This window comes from Castanea sativa, chromosome 3, assembly GCF_040712315.1.
Source record: "Castanea sativa cultivar Marrone di Chiusa Pesio chromosome 3, ASM4071231v1".
NCBI lineage: Eukaryota > Viridiplantae > Streptophyta > Magnoliopsida > Fagales > Fagaceae > Castanea > Castanea sativa.
In genome coordinates this window covers 3,024,143-3,044,704 of record NC_134015.1, presented here as the reverse complement: position 1 = coordinate 3,044,704, position 20,562 = coordinate 3,024,143, and the positions used below count along the sequence as shown (strand labels likewise).

At 30.8% G+C, this 20,562-nt stretch overlaps 2 protein-coding genes across 5 annotated transcripts; one reads left to right on the top strand and one right to left on the bottom strand.

The window, feature by feature from the left end:
* The first annotated feature begins 9,118 nt into the window (after window positions 1-9,118).
* Window positions 9,119-12,020, top strand: LOC142627370 (uncharacterized). Of its 2 annotated transcripts, none has more exons than XM_075801215.1 (6): window positions 9,119-9,451; window positions 9,592-9,822; window positions 9,929-10,102; window positions 10,197-10,303; window positions 10,562-10,863; window positions 10,954-12,020. In XM_075801215.1, exons 1-6 carry the CDS (start codon window positions 9,275-9,277, stop codon window positions 11,622-11,624), a joined length of 1,662 nt encoding a protein of 553 aa, XP_075657330.1. In that variant the 5' UTR covers window positions 9,119-9,274; the 3' UTR covers window positions 11,625-12,020. The 2 variants fall into 2 exon arrangements, with proteins under 2 accessions (XP_075657330.1, XP_075657329.1); XM_075801214.1 differs by having other exon boundaries at window positions 9,140-9,451; window positions 10,978-12,020.
* A 2,454-nt stretch (window positions 12,021-14,474) lies between these two features.
* On the bottom strand, window positions 14,475-17,437 carry LOC142627288 (uncharacterized). 3 transcript variants are annotated; one of them, XM_075801110.1, is made up of 4 exons: window positions 17,267-17,437; window positions 17,059-17,181; window positions 15,884-15,999; window positions 14,475-15,219 (listed from the first exon to the last, which is right to left on the bottom strand). In XM_075801110.1, exons 2-4 carry the CDS (start codon window positions 17,167-17,169, stop codon window positions 14,856-14,858), a joined length of 591 nt encoding a protein of 196 aa, XP_075657225.1. In that variant the 5' UTR covers window positions 17,170-17,181; window positions 17,267-17,437; the 3' UTR covers window positions 14,475-14,855. The 3 variants fall into 3 exon arrangements, with proteins under 3 accessions (XP_075657225.1, XP_075657224.1, XP_075657226.1); XM_075801109.1 differs by having other exon boundaries at window positions 17,059-17,209; window positions 17,267-17,419; XM_075801111.1 differs by having other exon boundaries at window positions 17,059-17,189; window positions 17,267-17,409.
* Window positions 17,438-20,562: the final 3,125 nt, after the last annotated feature.

Here is a 20,562-nt window from a genome sequence, read left to right as displayed (position 1 = left end):
CCAACTCCAAAAGCTTCTTTCTTTTTCAAAACTTCCTCCAATGTAAAAGTCTCTCATCCAATCCCCCACCATCGATTGCATCCATCATATCAGCACAATAGACCCACCACCAGCACCCCGCATGTGACATTCTTGACTCCTTTCTTAATAGCAGAGAAAGTGAGATGAGAGAGCAGATGCTTTTTTTTTTGTTTTTTTTTTATTTATGGGAAGCAGAGGTAATATTTTGATTTTAAAGAAAGAATTTTCTTTTTTTCATTAAAAAGGTATAACTATTTTTTTTTTTAGTATAAAGAATGGGAGAAAAATTAATATTTCGTCATTTTAGAGTGAGGTAACGGCAATATAGACAGAAAGACTAACAATGACAACAAATAAAAAAATTTATCTTTTTAGAAGAACAACAAACAAAAAGTTAATGACTAAAATGACGATCGATAAAATTGCTGATTGTTAATTTAATTTTTCCTAATTATTTCCTATGTTCTCTAGGGATGTCTGGCAACTTACTTGGGGAGTAAGTTATTTAGCTAGAGTACAATTCAACTTTTGACAGCAAAATATCCAAGAGTCGTCGGTTGTTGTGACCGAAAATCTTTTTCAAGGCTTACTTTATTAATATCAAAGATAGAATTTTTTTTATTTATTTAGATTTTAGCGTGTAGATTTGTGAAATTTAGAATTAATCTTTTAATTTGCTTCAAAATAAAATGTTGAGGAGAAAAGGCCAAAATTATCTTGCAGTTTTCATACTAGCTAATGGGAGACAATTTTTCCTCAAGCCTTTTTTTAAGAGTTTATAAATGAATTAAATTAAATGATCAAATGAGAATAAATATAATGGAATGTATTTAAATAAGGGAAATAAATAAAATAGAATGCAATGTATTTAAGTACTCTTGTTGGATGTTTCAAATAGAAAATATTTATTAACTATCTTCGTAATCAATGAGTTACCCGAAACTTTCATAAAGTTTCACCCAAAAAAATTAATAATCTTACATATTAATGATCCACATGACAAAAATGTATTAATTTTACAATATTTAGTGTATGAAAAATGATATGTCCATAACATTTTCACAACATTTTTATAACAAATCCTAAGTGGTAAGTTGTTACTGGTTGTTACTATTGGTGCAAAAAAGTAATCTCATGTTAGGTTCAAATTTGAACTAATAATAACTAACCATCTGTGATTTGTTGTAAAAATATTGTGGACATAACATTTCTCATGTAATGTGTAAGTTTTACTACGTGAGAACACAAACTTATAATATACATATATATATATATATATATATATATATATATATATATATATATAATAACTACAAAAAATAATAATAAATTATTTTAAATTACTTTTAACTTTTTTTAATACCTAAAAATAACTAAAAATTATTTTTAAGTTTCTTGAAAGGTAGGAAATAAAGTTCTACCTATAGTAAAATATCTTAAACATTAATTAATATTAATAAGTCACTAAATATTTTGGTTATAAAAGTTTTAATTGAGGTAAACAAGTGGCAATTCGTGTTAGCAGGTCATATTCATGTCTTGTCAAAGTATGAGTGTTCAAATACATAGCTCAACCCTAACCAAATTCATTTAATAATCGTGTCGAACCCCCTCAACCTTAATACAATCCATTTATTAAGCGAGTTGACACGACAAAACCTATTTCAACATGTTTAATACACAATTTAAGTAAACTAAAGCTAAAAGAGAAATTTTTTCTTTCTTTGTTTTGGATAAAAAGTGTTAGGACGATAGAATTCTTATAATTAATTCATTAAATTTAGAATTCAAATTTATTTTAGATAAAATAATTTTTATTTATATGAATTGGATCATTTTGGGCAAATTGTGGGTTAAGAACCCATTTACACTAAACACTAACTCTCAAAAAACTCTGCAGTATTCGGTTTGTGTTCATGAGTCGCATCAAATCTATTAATAATAAATAAGAGTATAGCCACTTGTCACAAAGAAAACATAGCCACTTAGTACAACTACAACTTTTAAGATCCAAATTTTATTATATAATACTAAGTACTAAGTTGCAACTTAAGATATGAAAACCATTTTTCAATTCTTCTCTTACCTAATTGTTCAGCTACCAACCCCAACCTTCCTAAAATTTCACAACTAGAAATTTACTCTAACCTAATTTAAGTGTACATGTGTGTAAAACTCACATAGAGACTTGAACCACAACTTATATATATATATATATATATATATATATAGGAAATGTTATATAGGAAATGTTAATGTTTCCTTTCATGGGTCTTACTTAAAAAAAGTGAAAAAAGTTATCAAAAAAATTACTAACAAAAAAAAAACTATCAAAGGCTGCATAAAGTTGCAAAAAATATTGTTATTAACGGGCACCTTCCGGTGCCCGTTAACACAACCCTATATATATAGACACACATACACACACACACTAGCCTCTAAGCACGCGCTCACGCACATGCTCAGAGGCTCTTTTATTTTTTTTGGATAAAAATTAATAATTTGCAACTATTATAATTTAGAAAATATATATATATATATATATATTTCAAACAAATAAAAATGATAAACTTTAGAGTGAGCAGTAACTGTAATTTTTTTTAATATGTTAGGAAAAAAAATCCTAAATTTTAGAAGTTCTCTTTTTGAATTCAAAATGAAATTTGTTATTTGACATTTATAACTTTATTTCTAAATAAAGTTACCCTTTATTAATGAATGTATTTTTGAACCACATAAAATCCAGTTGAAAAAAGAAAAATCCTTTTATATATAGTATAAATAAATAAATATATAGATATATATATATATATATATATATATATATATATATATATATATATATATATATATATATGATATGATATGATGTGCTTTTGATCATGTGACTAGTAAGTCATCTATATTGATCATGCCACCATTAAAAATGTTGTCATTAAAAATTCATGTGGAAGATTATTTTAATTGTCACATAATATGTTAGAGAAAATACTCTTTAAATTGATTTGGATGGAAATTTTGTTAAAATTGATACTTTAAGTTTGCTTCCCATTACCCTAATACATTTATGCACACAATCAGTTTGTCTCGGGAGTCTGTATGAAGTATGTTGCATTGTGTTGGAATAGATTTCAATCCAACTCAACTTCGTTGAGCAAAAAATCTTCAATCTAATCCAACCCAACCTAGAGGGTTGACACTTGACAGGCTGTGGTCATTAATTTTTTTAAGACTAAAAACTATTATTTTTAATTTAACTATTTCATTCCATGATTCAATATAGCATTAATATTATTTTTATAGTTGGCCTAATATCTCAATATCATCAAAACTAAGTTTTAAAATACCATGTCATTGTTGTTCAAAAAAAATAATACCATATCATTGTTGTAAAAAAAAAAAAACTAAAACACCAAAATAAATCAAACTAACACATATATAAAATAAGTCCTCTCAATGCAAAATTCAAAGAAAATTTTCTTTCAAATTATTAATAGTGTAAGTCAAGTCAGGTTTTTTGGAGTAAAAATTTGTCAACCCGAACCCAATTCAATCTAAACTTTCGAATATATATAACCCAAACCTATTAAATCACAAAAAAAATCAATCTAAGTGGGATAACTGCGCATCCTTAGTTTGTCTAATGAAAAAAAAAAACATAATTATAAAGCACTCACATTGCAAATTGTCCCTTATTTTTTTCCCCTCTTGTCAAGCAGATTGTGCTTCCTACTCATCCACATGTGATTCTCATCTATATTCTATAAACCTCTAAGAATGTGGATAGGAAAGCACCATGCTACAATAATGTCTAGAGAATTAGCAACCTCTAATTGGAGTCAACTTTGCTTCAATTATAACAATGGTCACTTTTCACTTCCACGTTGGTAACATTCACCCACTAATCATACCCACTTGGCAATGACGGTATGACCTTTTGCTTTGATTTTTTTTTTTTTTTTTTTTCTCTCCCAGTGTGTTAAAGCACAATCTTAGATCAGCTAGTCTCCTAGATTTTTTTTAGCCTCATGACTCAAAAGCATTAAACAATGAAAGAAACTTTGATGACATCAAAATCACTGAAGCCCAGTGTTATATCACATCATGAACCACTAATTGGATCCAAATATTCATACCCCACCTCTCCAAAATGAACAAAAGAAGAAAAAAACAAGAAAAAGAAAGAAGTCAATTTTCTCTTTCATTCACAACCCAAGTTGCAGTGTCAACAAATCTTCCATACTTTTAATCTTTTATGGTCCAATAAGTAAGTCTAGAAATGGTCATTTTATTTTTATCAAACAATCATTAGGAGTGAATTGCACCAAGTAAATCTTATTTCCTACCTCAAAATTCTTTGGGGCCATTGATATCAGTTTATAATTTAATATAGACAATAATAGGTATTATTGACTAGCATAATGAAAGCACTTATAATGTTTTAGATTAGAATAAAAAGTTCACAAAACACATTATTTATATAAACATATCTTAGATTTCCATAATGTAGCAAAAACCACAGGAAGCGTGTTCTGCTCCCAACATACTATACAACCTCATGTTGATTAATTGTCCACTAATATGAAACCTCTCTACCACATTTAGTGCTAACATATTGGAGCATTAGGCTAATTATATAATAATAATATATTACTATTTTACCCACAAATATAATTTTACAAAGTTTACCTAACTGCACGTGCCCAAATTCAATTTTTTATTTATTCTGTTTAAAGAGATAAAACTACCTTTTTATAGAGAAATTTTAGTCACACCCAAAATCACAATTTTGCCCACAACTCGCCACATGGGTAAGTTGTGAGTAAAGTTGTGGTTTTGGATATGACACCAGAATTTTTCTTTTTTATATTAAGAGTACTGCATGAATGGATCATCATGGTGAATATTAGATGTGAATATGAGAAACTTTTTTCATGTTTAGTACTTTAAAAATAATGGATTAATAATGCACAAACTTTTACTAATTGAGAATGATGAATTTGGGTATTGCACTAAGTACGTAGATCATTTTTTGGAGGGGCAAGATGGGTTCACAGTAGTGGCGATCGAATGTAAGATGTGAATATGAGAAAAAAAAATATACTATTTAATGGTTAATATTTTAGCTAAAACATAATTTACATCTTCTAAATTTGGGATCTTTCTAAATTGGTACATTTACTTTTAAGATTTGTAATCTAAACTCTTGACTACTAACAACAATGTCAATATGGCCGTTCTATTATGGTCTCACCCTTAACTAGCCAAAATATATCATTTTTATTTTTTTATTTTTTTTATTTTTTTTCGGTTGTTTTTGTGTGGGTTAAGGGCAAGATTCTAACTAATATTCATGGAATGAACTCTTGATACTATTATAATATTTGATTGTGTAAATTGTAAGCGAATGGTTAAGGGACAAATTTAGAAACGACTTTAAACTTAGAGAATAAAAATAGTATTATTTTAAACTTATATAATGGATTTTTGCACAAACTTTTACTATTTGAGAAATTGCTCTAAGTAGATCAAAATTTGGTATGGAAATTTGGGTTTAGAGGAGGGGTTTTTTGTTTTGTTTTTGAGTTTAAAAGAGTGGATAAGATAAAAAGATCTTTAATGGTTTGATTCTTTATAACAAAGGCTTTAATGATGCAAACTTTCACTAATTGGGAAATGGGAATTTGTGATGGATTTGGTCAGTGGGACCTGATTAAACAATTTGAGGTGAGCAAGTACTCCAGACCCACAAGCATGCGTGAAGCTGTTGTGGCGGCTAATGAAATAAATTTTTTATTTTATGTACAGCTCTTGCTTTTTTTTTTTGGAAGGCATGTACAGCTCTTGCTTTAGAGGGTGGCTTTATATGCTTATCTTTCGCTCAATATTCAGATTTTGAAGAATTTTTTTAATAAAAAAAAAAAAAAACTCAAATTTGATATGTTAGTTCTACTGATTTTCTTGAATAGTTTGATACTTTATTTTAAAGCATCGACACAAACTATTCTTTTTGAGAAAAGAAGATGAACCATATATTTTTTTGATAAGATGAACCCAAATCGGATTGACATTACACATATTTCTTCGGAATTAAAATCTAAAAAGATAATAGAAAAATACAGCCAAATATTTTTTTTTTAAATAGTTGTTTAGAATTAGAATTCTGATAATATTTTCTCCAGAAAAATCCTGATAATACATACTTTTTTAGAGTTAATATTCATGTGTAAAGTACGAGCTAGCAACTGTTAGAATAAATCTTTCTTTAATGTTCATTGTAATGGATTAGATTAACAAGTAGATTTCAACTCAAGTTTGTCACTAAACCTATTAATTGAAGGATCCTACTCAATTCCTTAAAAAGTTTATGTATAAGTGTGCGTTTTGATGCGGATGAAAAAACTAAATTATTTTACTATTCAGCTTATTTTTGTTACTATTCATGAGCCCTATTGCACTTTTTGATATTATTTATAAGCCCCAATGTACTATTTTAGCTAATTTTTACCTTTTGAATTTTCTAAGTTTAGAACTTTAGATTATCAAAGATTTCAACTTAACCATTGAATTTATAATTGACAATTGACATCCATATATGTAAAGTATGTGATGAGCTCAGTGTTGGATAGCTTTTTCCCTAACGAGTTGAGAGATTTTTCTTCTAAAAAAAAAAAAGTTGAAGAGTTGAAATGAGTAGATTCCAACTCATGCTAGTTTAAAGATTTTTTATTCAATTGCTTTATTTTAACATGGGAGAAATTGTTTAATTAAAATTTCACATGTTTATGAACTAATTAATGGTATTGCCCCAAGTACTTTCTTGATAGTGAAAATTCGAAATAAGCATTATCTTTTTATTCAAAATCTAACAAACTCAAATTATTTCAAACAAAAAAAATAACAAATTTTCACTTTCAAATCTCAATTAAAAAATTTCTATTAATTAAAATCCAAAGCGAACAAAGATAATTGGAAAGATAATCTATAGGGTTTCTAACTTATCTCCTCAACCAGCCATTGTAACAACAGAAAAGACTATAATGCTTTCAAATCAGCAATAAGAACTAGAAGTACTCGATTAAGTTTCGATGAATTGTCAAACATGCTAAATGCAAAAGAAGAGTATTTAATTAAAGGATTAGATGCTAAAGATTCAATCTTTGCAATGGCAGCAACTACTACTCCAAAGCCAAGTGGCAATTTCAATCAAGTCAATAGAGGAAGGGGAGGAGGAAATTACAATAATAGAGGTGGAAGAGGAGATTCAAACTATTTTTTTTACTTATTCTCAAAAACCAAAATTTTTATTTTACTGTCATTTTCCACTATAAAAAGTTGACAAATTTATAGCAACGGTAGCATCACTTTTTTTATTTATATAGAATTCAGTCATTTCTCATTAGTCAAAAACAATCATTTTTGTATTTGGATTCAATTACTCTCTCTTTTGTCCTCTATTTTCGGGCCACATATATAGGTAATAGGATACCTAGATGAAGGGTAAGATTCAAAATGGGTTTTTAAATGGAGATTCAAACGAAACAAAATATGGTTCAAGGGTTTTTCAAATGATGGTTTTTTTTTATATATAATGTAAGTAATGAAATATCTAAGATTAAAAAAATAAAAAAAGATTATATCAAAAATCTCAATAAAACACATAAAATAATTAGACAAAATTTAATTTAAGTTACCTCCAATATTTCAAATTAATATATATATATATATATAGATATTATAAGTAAAAATTCTATAAAAAAAAATATTTTTCTTAAATAGAAAGTCAGTATAAAAAAACATTTTTTTATATTTTATAGTTTGCTAAGCATGTTTAAGTACAATGGTAATCACATAGAAATGAAAAAATGAACGTGATTTTGGGATCTCAAGAAAAGGAAATGTAATTTTAAGTTAGAAAAAAAATAATAAAAGTAAAATAGTTCAAGTGCAAAAGTATTGGACCCTAAACCTAAAGAAACTAACAAGAAATTCTTATATAATTATAATTTAGACTCGTGTGTAAATTAAAGTGAAAGCGACATTTATGTGATTTTTAGATTCATAGTAGTTTCATGGGACTTTATCTATCAAAGAATCATGAATTTATTGCTGGTTAAAAATAACGATGAATGTCAATAAAGCCACAAAATAATGTTCAGTTTTAAATGGTTTAAAATACACTCATATATTAACCGCAATGATTTAAAGTCGCCAGAGGTGTTTTTGATGCCTAAGTTAGCATCACTTTTTATAAGTAAAATTTACAGTAATTGTAGTATCACTTTTTTTTTAATTATTATTCAATTTCTCTCTCTTTTCTTCTCTATTTTCGGGCCATATATATAGGATACCTAGATCAAGGGTAAGATTCAGAATGGTTTTTATCTGGACATTTAAATTAGGTTTTAGTTATTTAGTTAGATAAACAAACTATGGTTATTTAAAAAAAAAATAAAAAACGTTAGGTTTTAGTTATTTAATTAGATAAACAAACTATGGTTATTTTTTAAAAAATAAAAAACGTAGGTATTTCAGAGCTTGCCGTTTGAGCGTGTCAAATGTGAATTTATATTCTCTAAATAAAATAAAATAAAAACTGTAATTTCTTTTCTCAAAATCTAACAGGAAAAAAAAATCAAAAAATATCCAAATGTTTAAAACAATATTTTACCGCTGAAATATCGATCTCTTCACAATGATTTAAACTAATATTTTCGCCTATAAATTTACAAATCTTTTTGAAAAATTGCACTCAAAATAATTTTTTTATTGATCCGAAAAGTGTTGGTTACACTAATTAAGTACTCTCATTCATTACTATAATTATAATTATAATAAATTATTAAAGTTGTTTTGCTATAATTATTAAGGTTGTTCACCGTATAGTAACTCATTACTATAATTATAATTATAATAAATTATTAAATTTGTTTTGCTATAATTATTAAGGTTGTTTACCGGTACTGTATAGTAAATTCTTTTTTATTAGTGACATATATGTCTCAAGTTCTTTTAGGCCAGGGAACCGTGAAAAATGAGTCATCTTCCTATTAAAGTGGTGTTTCATCTTCCTATAAAAGAGGTGTAATTTTCTGTTTCAGTATTGGGTTTACTTCACTCCCACGAATTTCGTTTTACTCAACTCCTCCGCAGCCATAGCAGCGAGTCAACATCTATACATATATATGGTAGTTCTCTGTGCAACAAGAACAACAGCGGCAAAAGAAAACCAGCAGAAGCAAGTATAAAAGTCATGGTGCATGGCCACGACGGTCATATTCCTACGTTAATAGAGAGACGTGGAGGATCTGAAAGGCCGCTGGTTCTTTCTGTGAATAGTAGGAAGGAGACATCTTATTGGATTCAGATCTCAGAATTAGTGAAGAAGAGACTGAAGGAAGCAAAAGCAACAGTTGAGAACATCGAAAAGGTATTTTGTTTTGTTTTGTTTATATCTCAGATGTGTTTTTCTATTTTTCCAGATATGTTTTAATCATTTAGTGTGTTTTTTCGATTGGTTTTTTTAGTAGAATCAATTATTTTATATTTTTAATTTTTTTTTTTTGTCAGCTTTATCTCAATCAAACTCTTATGAGTTTACCATGGTTGGGGTTGAAACTTTCGGAGTCAAGTTTGGACTTCATATACAACATAGTTAATGATGGTGCTGCAGAAGCAAATGCAGCAAAAGAAGCAAAGTTTAAAGCAAGTGCAGCAGCAGAAGCAACGTTTATTAGTGAATCTGAGAAATTGAAGGCTTCAAATTTCGGTGCATCACTCTTAAGAATAGGCTCATGGACGGTAACTTCTCAATTTTTTACCATAATTTAAAATTTTAAACTCCTACAATAACTAAGTACCACACTCTTACAATATCTAAGGGAAAAAAAATGTAAAAAATGTGCAGGTACAACCTCCACGTGAAGGTGCTTTGGTAGTAAAGATTTATTTTGCCAAGCGAAAACTAGTTTGGGAAATTCTAGAGAATGCTTTGAAGAAAAAGATTGAAATACAATGGTCTGATATTATAGGAATTCGAGCTAGAATTATGGAAGATAAGCCTGGAATTCTAGAGATTGAGGTTATTTTCTTAATATTAGTTTTTTTTTTTTTTAATATTTATTAGTTTCATTTTCCTCTGGGTCTCAATTTGATTGGCTTAAAACTGTTTTCAGCTTAACAATCGTCCTGCTTTCTTTGATGAAAGTAATCCAATGCCACGCAAACACACCATGTGGAAGATAAGTTCAGACTTTACTGATAATCAAGCTCAAACTTACAGGTTTGTATTTTTTTCTACTTTTGAAATTTTATAGTTGACACTGCTTTTGCTTTCTACATTACAATATTTGTTTAGTTCATTTGTTATTTTGTCAAATCTTTGAACACATTTTTCTAGTTGTAAATGTGTTATTCTGTTTTAGGAGTTATAATGATTTTTTTGCCAATTAATGAATTATTTTTCTAGTTGTAAATGTCTTATTCTGTTCAAGACTTCAAGGAATTATAATGAATTTTGTTGTTGGCATGCTATCCTCAGGTTGCACTATCTTGAATTTCCTCCAGGAACCCTTGACAAACACTATGAGAAGCTCCTGCAATGTGACCCCAATTTGTTAAAGCTAAGCCAAAGACCTTTCCCAAGTCTTAGTTCTCCTTACTTCCATACAGATTGCTACAATGGGAGTAAAGAATTTTCTGTGGATTTTTACAGACATGGGCAGTTACCTTTACCATTGTCGAGTATGCATTCGCCATTTAAATCTATTCAACAAATTCAGGCATATGAACAAGCCCACCAACAATACCTTCTTACGGCAAATTCAACTTCACCAATATCAGGTATTGCATTGTGCATATTCCAATTCCATACTATTCTAAGGCTTCAATTGTACTCTAACTTGGTTTTTCAAATCTTTTGTGATGATATAGTTATGGATTTCTCTCCACATTCAGATGGAGCCATTAGCAACCAAGGAGTTGATGATCCAAGGATGGCAATGTGGTATCAAAGGATGATTAATCCTGCAAACGTTCTAGGGAGAGATCAAATGCAAGGGCCATTTTCTATGGCTATACCAACCCAAGTAAATCCAGCCATATCTGGTCAAAACTATAATGTGTCCGCAGCTTGGCCTATTTCAGACACTCAAATCCTAGATGATATTCAAAGCCAATTGCTGAGGGAGGATCAACTTCAATTTGATTATGACCCTTACTTAGAGGTGGAGCCATCGAACAACTTAGTACCTGACTTGCAAAAAGAAATGAACCCAACAAGCAACTTCGAAAACTGTTTGTTGGGTGAAGCTGAACACATTGGTATGCAAAATGTGCGGAATGTCACAAGGGTGAACTCCTTGGGTTCATTGATGGCTTTGCCAACAGAAGAGCAACATGCAAGTAGCACTCTCTATCCACAGTCTGTTAACTGGCTACCTCAATCTCAAGATCCTAAGGTGAATTTTATGATGCATCTACCTGGGAACAACACTTCAATGGATACTGTTTTTGATCCAGATCCTACAGTTGATACAGATGATCCAACAATGGTTGGTTTCAAAACTACTAATAATTTTGATGGGGACAATCACTGGACATGATTCAAAAGTGAGTATTGATATGAGGGAAGGATGATAATAAAGCGCATGATTCAAAAGTGAGTAATAATATGAGGTAAGGATGTTAATAAAAGCACATCATGGTCAGGCCCAATGTGATAGCAAGTGGAAAAAATACAGGTCCCAGATTCAAGCTTGAGAATTACTTGTTCAAAAAGAAAATTGAAGGTCAACATCACGTGTCTCACATCTTGTTTAAGAATGCGAGGCAATTGGAGGATTCAATTCGAAGTCATCTTATTTAGTATTTGTGCATTGGGTATGACTTTTATTTTTTAGGTTTTTGTAAATAGGCAACTGTACCCAACTTTTAATTTTATTAGATTTTTGTAAATAGGCAATTGGAGGATTCAATTAAAAGTGATCGGAATTTGTGCACTGGATACGACCTTTTTTTTTTTTTTTAGTGAGTTCTTCTAGTATCACAAAAAAATTCTTCTTCCCTGAGTTCCCTCCCTCTCCCAAAATGCCTATTATTTTTAACTTTCACATGGACCAACTATTTTTGCTCTACCAATCATAGTCAGCCACATAGAGAATTGTGGCAAAAGTTTTACATTTTTTTGTGTTAATAGATTTTTTGTTTTTTCAATAGAAAAATAGGTAGTCTTGAACTTTGGATTTCCATATTGTTGTGTAAAGCAGTTCTAGCTTCGAACTATGTGCTTTGCAAATCCTTCTTATCATGTAAACTCACAATACTTTCATTTCACTTTTTTGAGTTACGAATGTATTACTTTTAGCACGCATTATAAATAAAACCTACAATATCTCTTTGCTTTTGCTTCCCTTTACAAGGGCTTCCTAGTGTACTAGTGTTTTTCATATCTGTTTCTAAGATAAGAGCAGAGTTTAGTGGATACTAAATATACAACCACCATCTAATATAAATGAGCAGCTGGGAAGCACGGATAAAGTGGTTGTCGTATCCAACATAAATTGTGCCCAAAAACATGTAAAATATATCTACCAAAAAAAATATTAATTAATTACTTGCCGTGACCTCAACATGTTGTATTCTAGTTTTTCAAGAAATGTTGTATTGTTGTGCCTCGTTTTGTGTCTCCATGACATGTCCAATATGGACATGCTGCCCAAAATGCTGTGTCCGTGCATCCCAAAAGAAGAGTCAGTTGATCATTCGTTCATCTCTTGTACTTTCACTAGGGCTGTCTAGTTTGGTTTGCAATTGATAACTAGATCTGATTGTATACAATGTCGTTGTATTAGGGAATAGATTTTGAGTTGGTTGAAGGACATAAGAACCAAGTATATTAGCAGACTCTTTCAATCTCTTTTGCTAAGCCTCTTTTTTTGTGGCAAATATTCAGTTTTTGCAACCAAAAACAAAATGTTATTGAAAAGCCTGCCTGAAGTTATTTGGCTATGCATCCCCTTTTGGAACTTGACTTTGAGTAAAGCTCTAGCCATACTGCTAAAGAAGCATAAGCATAGTCTTGGTGTGCTCACAAGAAATAATATGGCTTCTAAGCTATTTATTGGAAGGATAATTGGACTCTAGCAGCTCTGCAGAGTGATTTTAGGACTCTTGGCAGTATGTTTGAGGTCTTTTGCATCAAGAGAATTGGCAGCCACATCCTAACAGAGGCACATGCCCATGCTTAGCATGCATCAAAGTCATTCATCCTGGCTAGTTGTCCTTTTGAGAGTTGTATATAAGTTGGTCTAAAGTCGATTTTCTTTTGAAGTCAAGTGACTTCAGAGTACCATCAAAAACCTAACAGAAAATTAACAATGCAATTTTGTGCTGGATGTTTCAGTGTATTGGTGCAGTGAAGATTGATGGTAGGGTGTCTGGCGATCAGGGAAGCTCTATTGAAAGTGATTCACCTAAACATCAACTCACATGATGGTTGCAAGAAGATATAAAGAATGATCAAAGGCAACAAATCAAATGGAAAACAGAGTCCTTAGTTGTGGACATTCCAAGTAAGCTGTGCGGCAAAATCCCAACAATTTGCCAATCTTGCCTCCAATAGTTTCATGAACAAATTTGGGTCTGAAATGACTATGTTGCTGGTTAGAACTTTATGTTATTATCTTCACATAAGCTTTTCTTTTTTGTTGTATCCAAAAATAGTTGCGACCAAAAAACGAAGTCCTTAAAAGAAAAAAAAACGTGATACCCTCTATTCCAAACAATGACAGACCTACCACCCTTAACTGTAAAGTATGCCCTGTTACAAAGAATGTTCCAACTTACCAGATTACAGAACCTGTCAAACAACCGAATTGGGAACAGGTTCCATGAATATGGGGAAGAACATGCCTCTGCCTAATATAAGAACCTGTATCCAGACTTGATTTTATTTTGAAATACTTTCCAACCACACAATGGAGATTCTTGCATGATTGAAATTGGATAATGTGAAACCTGGTCTACCTTGAATCAGAAACATCCATACAGTGGCCATGCACTGCTCCAGCTTTCTTTTAATTTTTCTGTACAATAAGTTTAGGCTCAAATATATATATCCATTTCAATCTACCAAGAAAAAACATATCATTACATATTATTTCCTGCAGCAACTTTGCACCCCAGAGGACAGCAGTGGAAATCATAAATGAGATTTTATTGTGATAGTGAAAATGAATCACCAAATGAGATCTGATATGCTCAAGTGCAAGTATGCTGTTTACAAAATGAGTCCATTTAAATTATGCACTAACTAATTCAAGCAACAAATACAACCATCCCTCAGCAATATTCACGATACTTTGCCATGGTATAAACTGCATGAATCAAGTTAACATCATACAGCACAATGGTTGTGCAAACATAGTTTCAGACATCAGTTGCCAAGTTCACACTTTTTTTTTATAAGTAAATGATTTTATTCCAAATAAGTACCTCATTAATAATACAAAACACTAGATAGCCTAAAGAATTGCAACCAAAGAATTAGATAGCCTAATAATGTTAATTTTATTCCATTAAAATGAATTGAGAAACTGATGACAAATCAAAATCTAGACTAAATAACCAGATTTGCACCACCCCACATCAGTTATAAATAGCTCATTTGACAAAGTTACTCTTGTTGATAAGTAATGATATGGGAACTGGCATGGTGGCCTTTTTTGTAACTTTCAGATGGGGGAGGTGATGTTTGAACCCAGGTTCTCCTCTTGAGAAAAACAGTAACGGCATTGAGCCACAAGGCTCTTGGCATGACATAGTGACTCGTGTCTTCAAACTTGGTTGGGTGATTTACTTGAATCTTCTAGTACGGCTGGAGGATCACCAGATATGCTTGCAGGTTCACAAGCACCTCCTGAATCCAATTCACTAAAACTCCTTTTCTTTAATGAGGAGGGAGAATTCTCCTTTTCTTTGTTTTCATTAGCCCATTCTTTTCCTTTTCTTTTTTCTTTTTCATTCTCAATTTCTTTATTAGTATGAGTCTCACCGTCTGGCAGGGGAAACAATGGAGGTTCCCGGCCACTCAATCGAGAAAATACCTTTTCAACCATCTCACTAATTTCCTTCCCCAGACCATTACTGTCCAAAATTAGCTCCCAAACTGATTTAGAAGCTTTCTCCAGCACTGGAGCTCTGTATGAAATCGATACAAAATTATAAGTTACAGAAGCTTCAGTAGTCACAAGTGCCATATACATTAGTATTGTCACACATTGGAAGCCCCTTCTAAACCATGACATTGTAACAAACCACACATGCTGGCAATGTTAGATGTTCTTACAGTTCCACTTAGAGATCCCAGGTTCAGAGTAAAAAAAATGGCAATGGACAAAGAAAGCTCTATCCCCATGTGCATTACTAAAATTTGACAGAGAGTTGATTTAAGCTTTGAACCACCTAAGGTATGTACATACAGGGTATCAACCCACATGGATTCAGCCCACATACAGGGTATCTGCCCAAAATTGCTAACCCCACTTTCAAGTTTCATTCATTATTTTCATATATCCATCCACATCAATCATCAAAATTGGTTACGCTGGATTGGTCATCTTCTTATTTGACAAAGGTAAGGAAATTTCATGGTACTGAAAACTCAGTCACCATTTAACATTTGATACTGCTAAGATAACTTTAAGATAATGACAATTGTCCAACAGATGACCAAAGCCTTTTCACAACCACATAAAAGCTATGAGTTTTCCAAAACGTAAGTGAATGCCTGTAGTGCACACCTAGGAGGCTATTTCTACCTCAAAAGACAAATGAAAAAAGGACAAAAAACACTAAAACTTACTCAAGTTCCTGCCTTAGCGCATCAAACAACTCTCTTTTGGTTTGTTTCTCTGCCCCAGGGGTGTTAAGAACTTTACTCTGTTCAGCCATTTTAATAGTAGTATTCTTAAGCTCTTCCTGCAAAAAAAAAAGAGCATGGACACACAAAAATTTCACATTAAAATCAAAATAAACCAGTACTTCCTTAAGCATTGATATCTTTGACAACTATTGATTTTAACTTTTTCCACTACTTCCATTCCTCCCTTTCTAACTACAGAATTAAGCAAAGGAGAGAATACTTTTGCTAGAACTTGCTTATGAAATCCAAGAATTTCACTCACATAGGTGGCATCAAACTCATCAAGTCACAACACGTCCCTAAGACTAAAAGAATTTGTATAAACATGGACAACTAGTTGGCCTAATGAAATTCAACGGGAGCCAGCAACATGAGCCCAAAATTTTAAAAAATTCACCAATAAATTTCTAAGCTTGATTCTTCTAAACATCTAGATAAGAAACCCACTTTAACCTACCAGTACTGTTAACAATTCACAAAAAAATTTAGTACATCCCCACATATTCTTACTGAAGAGTGCAGACCACACAAATTTCAATGTGGTTCAAGAATTAGAATTGGTGATACCAACACTAGGACTTATACTAAGAACTAGCTGGTATCAACAAAATTTACATAAATACATACATAAGCTGTATATATAAAACCTCACTAATAAAAAAGACACGCACACACTTATAAACAAGGGAACTTTTTGTTACAAACAACAAAGTCTCTGCACTAAATATTGGGAGGGTTCTATTATCAAAACTCATATGTAACAGACAGCTCCATCATGTGCATGTGTGCTTATATAAATGGACCTTTGATATCATTAAGTGTTATGTATATCACTTGCCCTCTCTCTTTCTCTCACACACATACACACACACTCACACACTAGTATATGCCACTCATGAGTAACAAGTACAAATTAGTACTCAAATTAAACACAAAACCCATCAAACTCAACGCCTTCATTGCCCCATTAGCTCTCAAATTACAAATTATAAAAAATAATTTTTTTTTTTTAAAAAACCCAAAATTTAAATCGCCCGAAAAACTTGAAAAAATATAAAAAGAAAGAATACCCAGAAGAGAAATGTGAAGGAAGAGACTTTTTTTTTTCAATTTACATTGGCTTTGAGCTGGTTGATGATCTTCAATCTGAGCGCGTCTATTGTACCATCATTCATTAGCGATTCCAACACATCCTCTGGAGTTATCACTGATGAACATGAGTCCATTTCCTCTCTTTCCTGGGAAACTTGACATTCAATGAAAAATCTAAAAGGGTGTTAAAATTTGTAGATAAAATAAAAGAGAACTGAGAAATTCTCGTACCTGTTTCTGTGTTTATGTTTCGGCCCGGGTGTGTATGTTTTGGGGTTTTGTTTTTTTTGTTTTTTGACTGAATGTTTTGGGATTGTTAGTGTTTCTCTTTTGTGATTTTGTGTCTAGCGAAACAAAGGCAGTGTTTGTGTTTATAAGAGAAAAGTTGACGATAAAGATCCGCTCCAAAACATGTTTAGTACCCGTTTGGGTACTGATGAAAGGCCAGCATTTTGCGTTTCACTTCTTTTTCTTTTTCTTTTTCTTTTTCTTTTTTTTTTAAAGAGAGTTAAATGTATTTTTGTGGGTTTCGTGCACTAGTTAACGGATCCATAAAACTCTTTTTTAATAAAATTTTTATTAAAAAGAAGTCTTATGATACTATTTTTACATTTAAAAATAATTTTATTACAGTGTTTTTAATTTTCAACGGTATCCAAACAACATATTTACCGTCCCTTCTATGGTTATATAACATGTTGAAAAAAGATATCTCCGCATATGTTTGAAATCAAACTTTTTCATGACAAAAATTTTAGATACATAAAAAATTTTAAAATTTTTTTCACTTTATGAGACGATAACATATGATTAGTATATAATAAAAGCAGTGATTGGTTTAATGTGAAATTGACTAAAGTCTACAAATGAGATATGAAGAAGTTTAAATTTTGTTATTTGTCCAAACTCTAGCATTATTGTTATAACAAACTTTTTTTTTTAGGAAACAATAATACTTATTAGAACACATAAATACGAAAACAATATATAGAGTTTTTTAAACAGGTTTATAATACAATACATAACCAAAATGTCTAACCTTTATATTAGTAGCATGAGGTTATAAGGACTTGTTACAACAAACTTGAATTATTTACATCCTATAACATGTATGCCTTACATGTCCTATATATAGAGAGAGAGAATAAAAATCTGTGTATACTGTCTAAAATATCCTTATAATATCTTGGGGCGTCGTACATATTGAATTGTTTTCAGCTCTCAAAAATAGCCTTCTCACATAGCCTTACTTATTTTATTGAGGATTCATGGAAGGGAATATACATAATTTCTTTTTTCATATATAAAAAATCCAAGAAATTTAAGCCACTCTTCATTGAACAAGTTCAAACCTCTCCATTTTTTCACTTACCAACACTTAGGGGTGGTATTGTTTAACATGACATTAATAAAATACCGTTTCTTGCAGGTTAATATTTAGTATAATTGGGTTCTTGTCAAAGCGGGTTGACATATTTTAACACGATTAATAAATGAGTCGACTCCATATTGACTTGCTTAACCTGCAATCAACCTTAAATGATTCAATTCATATAAATAAATTTCATTTCTAACATACATTTGAATTATAAATATAATTGAGTAATCAAAAGAATTATAATGGTTGTATTGATAAATTTAGCATTGAAACTCTTTCCAAAACATTTTACCCAAAACTAATAAATAAACTCTCTTTTTGCTTTATTTTTCTTAGGTTGTGTATTAAACAAGTTAAATAGGTTGTGTTGTGTCAACCCGCTTAATAAATAAATTATGTTAGATTTACAAGTTTTTAGTCTTTTGACATGATTATTAAATGAGCTAAATTGGGGTTGAGTTATGCATTCGAATACCCATACCTCAATATGACACGAACAAGATCTGCTAATATGAATTGTAACCCCTACTAATAATTACTACTTTGTACATGTCTCTCGCTCCAAATTATTATTTTTTAAACGTGGAAGGATACATCTTTCAGTAATTCACTAAAAGTTTTCTTTTTAAATTTCAAAAAAAAAAAAAAGTTCCTTTTTAATATTGAAAAACATTTCCAATTAGGGCTTCATTTGTTTTATAGTAAAATGTTTTTTGAAAAATATTTTCAGTATTTTCTATTATTTGTTTGGTTATAAGACCTTGGTCAATCTTGACAAATTTTTCCGTTAATCATAAAACTTTCTATAAAACTTGTAAAATGTTTTATAAAAAAAATTCAATAAAACATTTGCCAAATTGATAATCACATTAACTACCCCTTGCTTCTCACGTTCTTTCACGCAAGAATGATGGTGGTAGTAGATGGGATCGTTTTTGCAGTGGCACGAGACAAGTGGTGATTATCAGTGGTGACAAGCTAGCTAGGAGGCAGTGTTGGGAGGTGAAACTCAAGATCATCAAGGTTGGAATGAGTTTGGAGGAAACGCTCCTTCAAAGTCAGTACGATGGAGTTAAGGAATTTGTGATTGGCAAAAATCAGTGGAAATTCGATGGTTTTGTGTGTGGATTCAACATCATTCATTTGAGATTCCAACCCATCCTCTTGTGTTACTACTGATGAGCATGACTCCATATCTCTCGCTCTCTTTTCAAACTGTTTCCTACTTGCAAAAGAAGAAAAATATTCTTTTGTTTTTAAAGCTTTATTTTCAATGAAAAAACTAATAAAACAAAATAAAATAAATTTGTAGAGAAGCAAACGAAATTGAGAATTTCTCGTACTGTTTTGTTGAGGTGGGGTGAGGGTGGGTGACACTTTTCTCTTTATATATATAGGGATTTGTTAACAAGCTTCGGTGCTTGTTAAGGTGAAAAAAGGACCCAAAAAAATAACTGTTAGAAAAAAGTTTAAAAAAAAAAAAAAAAAACACCATATAGTACTTAAAAAGTTGAAAATTTAACATAAAGGTGAATAAAGACAAAAACATTTGTCAGAAAAAATACAAAAATATTGCGGTGCCCGTTAACACAACCCATATATATATTCGCTTAAGTTTCTGTTATTGGTCGGATGAATGGGCCCGGAAGGAGGAGGGGAAAGTATCTTATATGCCTAGCTCATACAAGAATTTCTCCTAGAGGAGGGTGGAGTACTTATTCTCAACCATGTTCCATATACTCCAACAACCAAAATTCAGAATTTAGAACTTTCACACCAAACAGATCAATGTAATTGCAACTACAAATATGAATAATAAATAATTAACACAAATAAAGGTAAGCAGCCCAGTAAATTATCTTATTGGTCATTAAAAAGGGTTATTAATTAATACTGATTTTACTTGCTAAGAATCTTGTAATTCATTAAGGGGTTTTTTTTTTTTTTTACAAAAGAATTTATTTTTGCTAGTAAATAGAAAGAATGAGAGGAAGAAATGCCCTTGGTAAGTTATATGCTAAAAAAATCATCGCAAAAGTAATATTTCGACTTTCTAGATAGTGGGTACATTAAGTTTGTCATGCTTATATGCGGTGAAATTATCCATTCCCATTTAAATACTCCAATTTCCTCAAAGTTTAATCAAGAT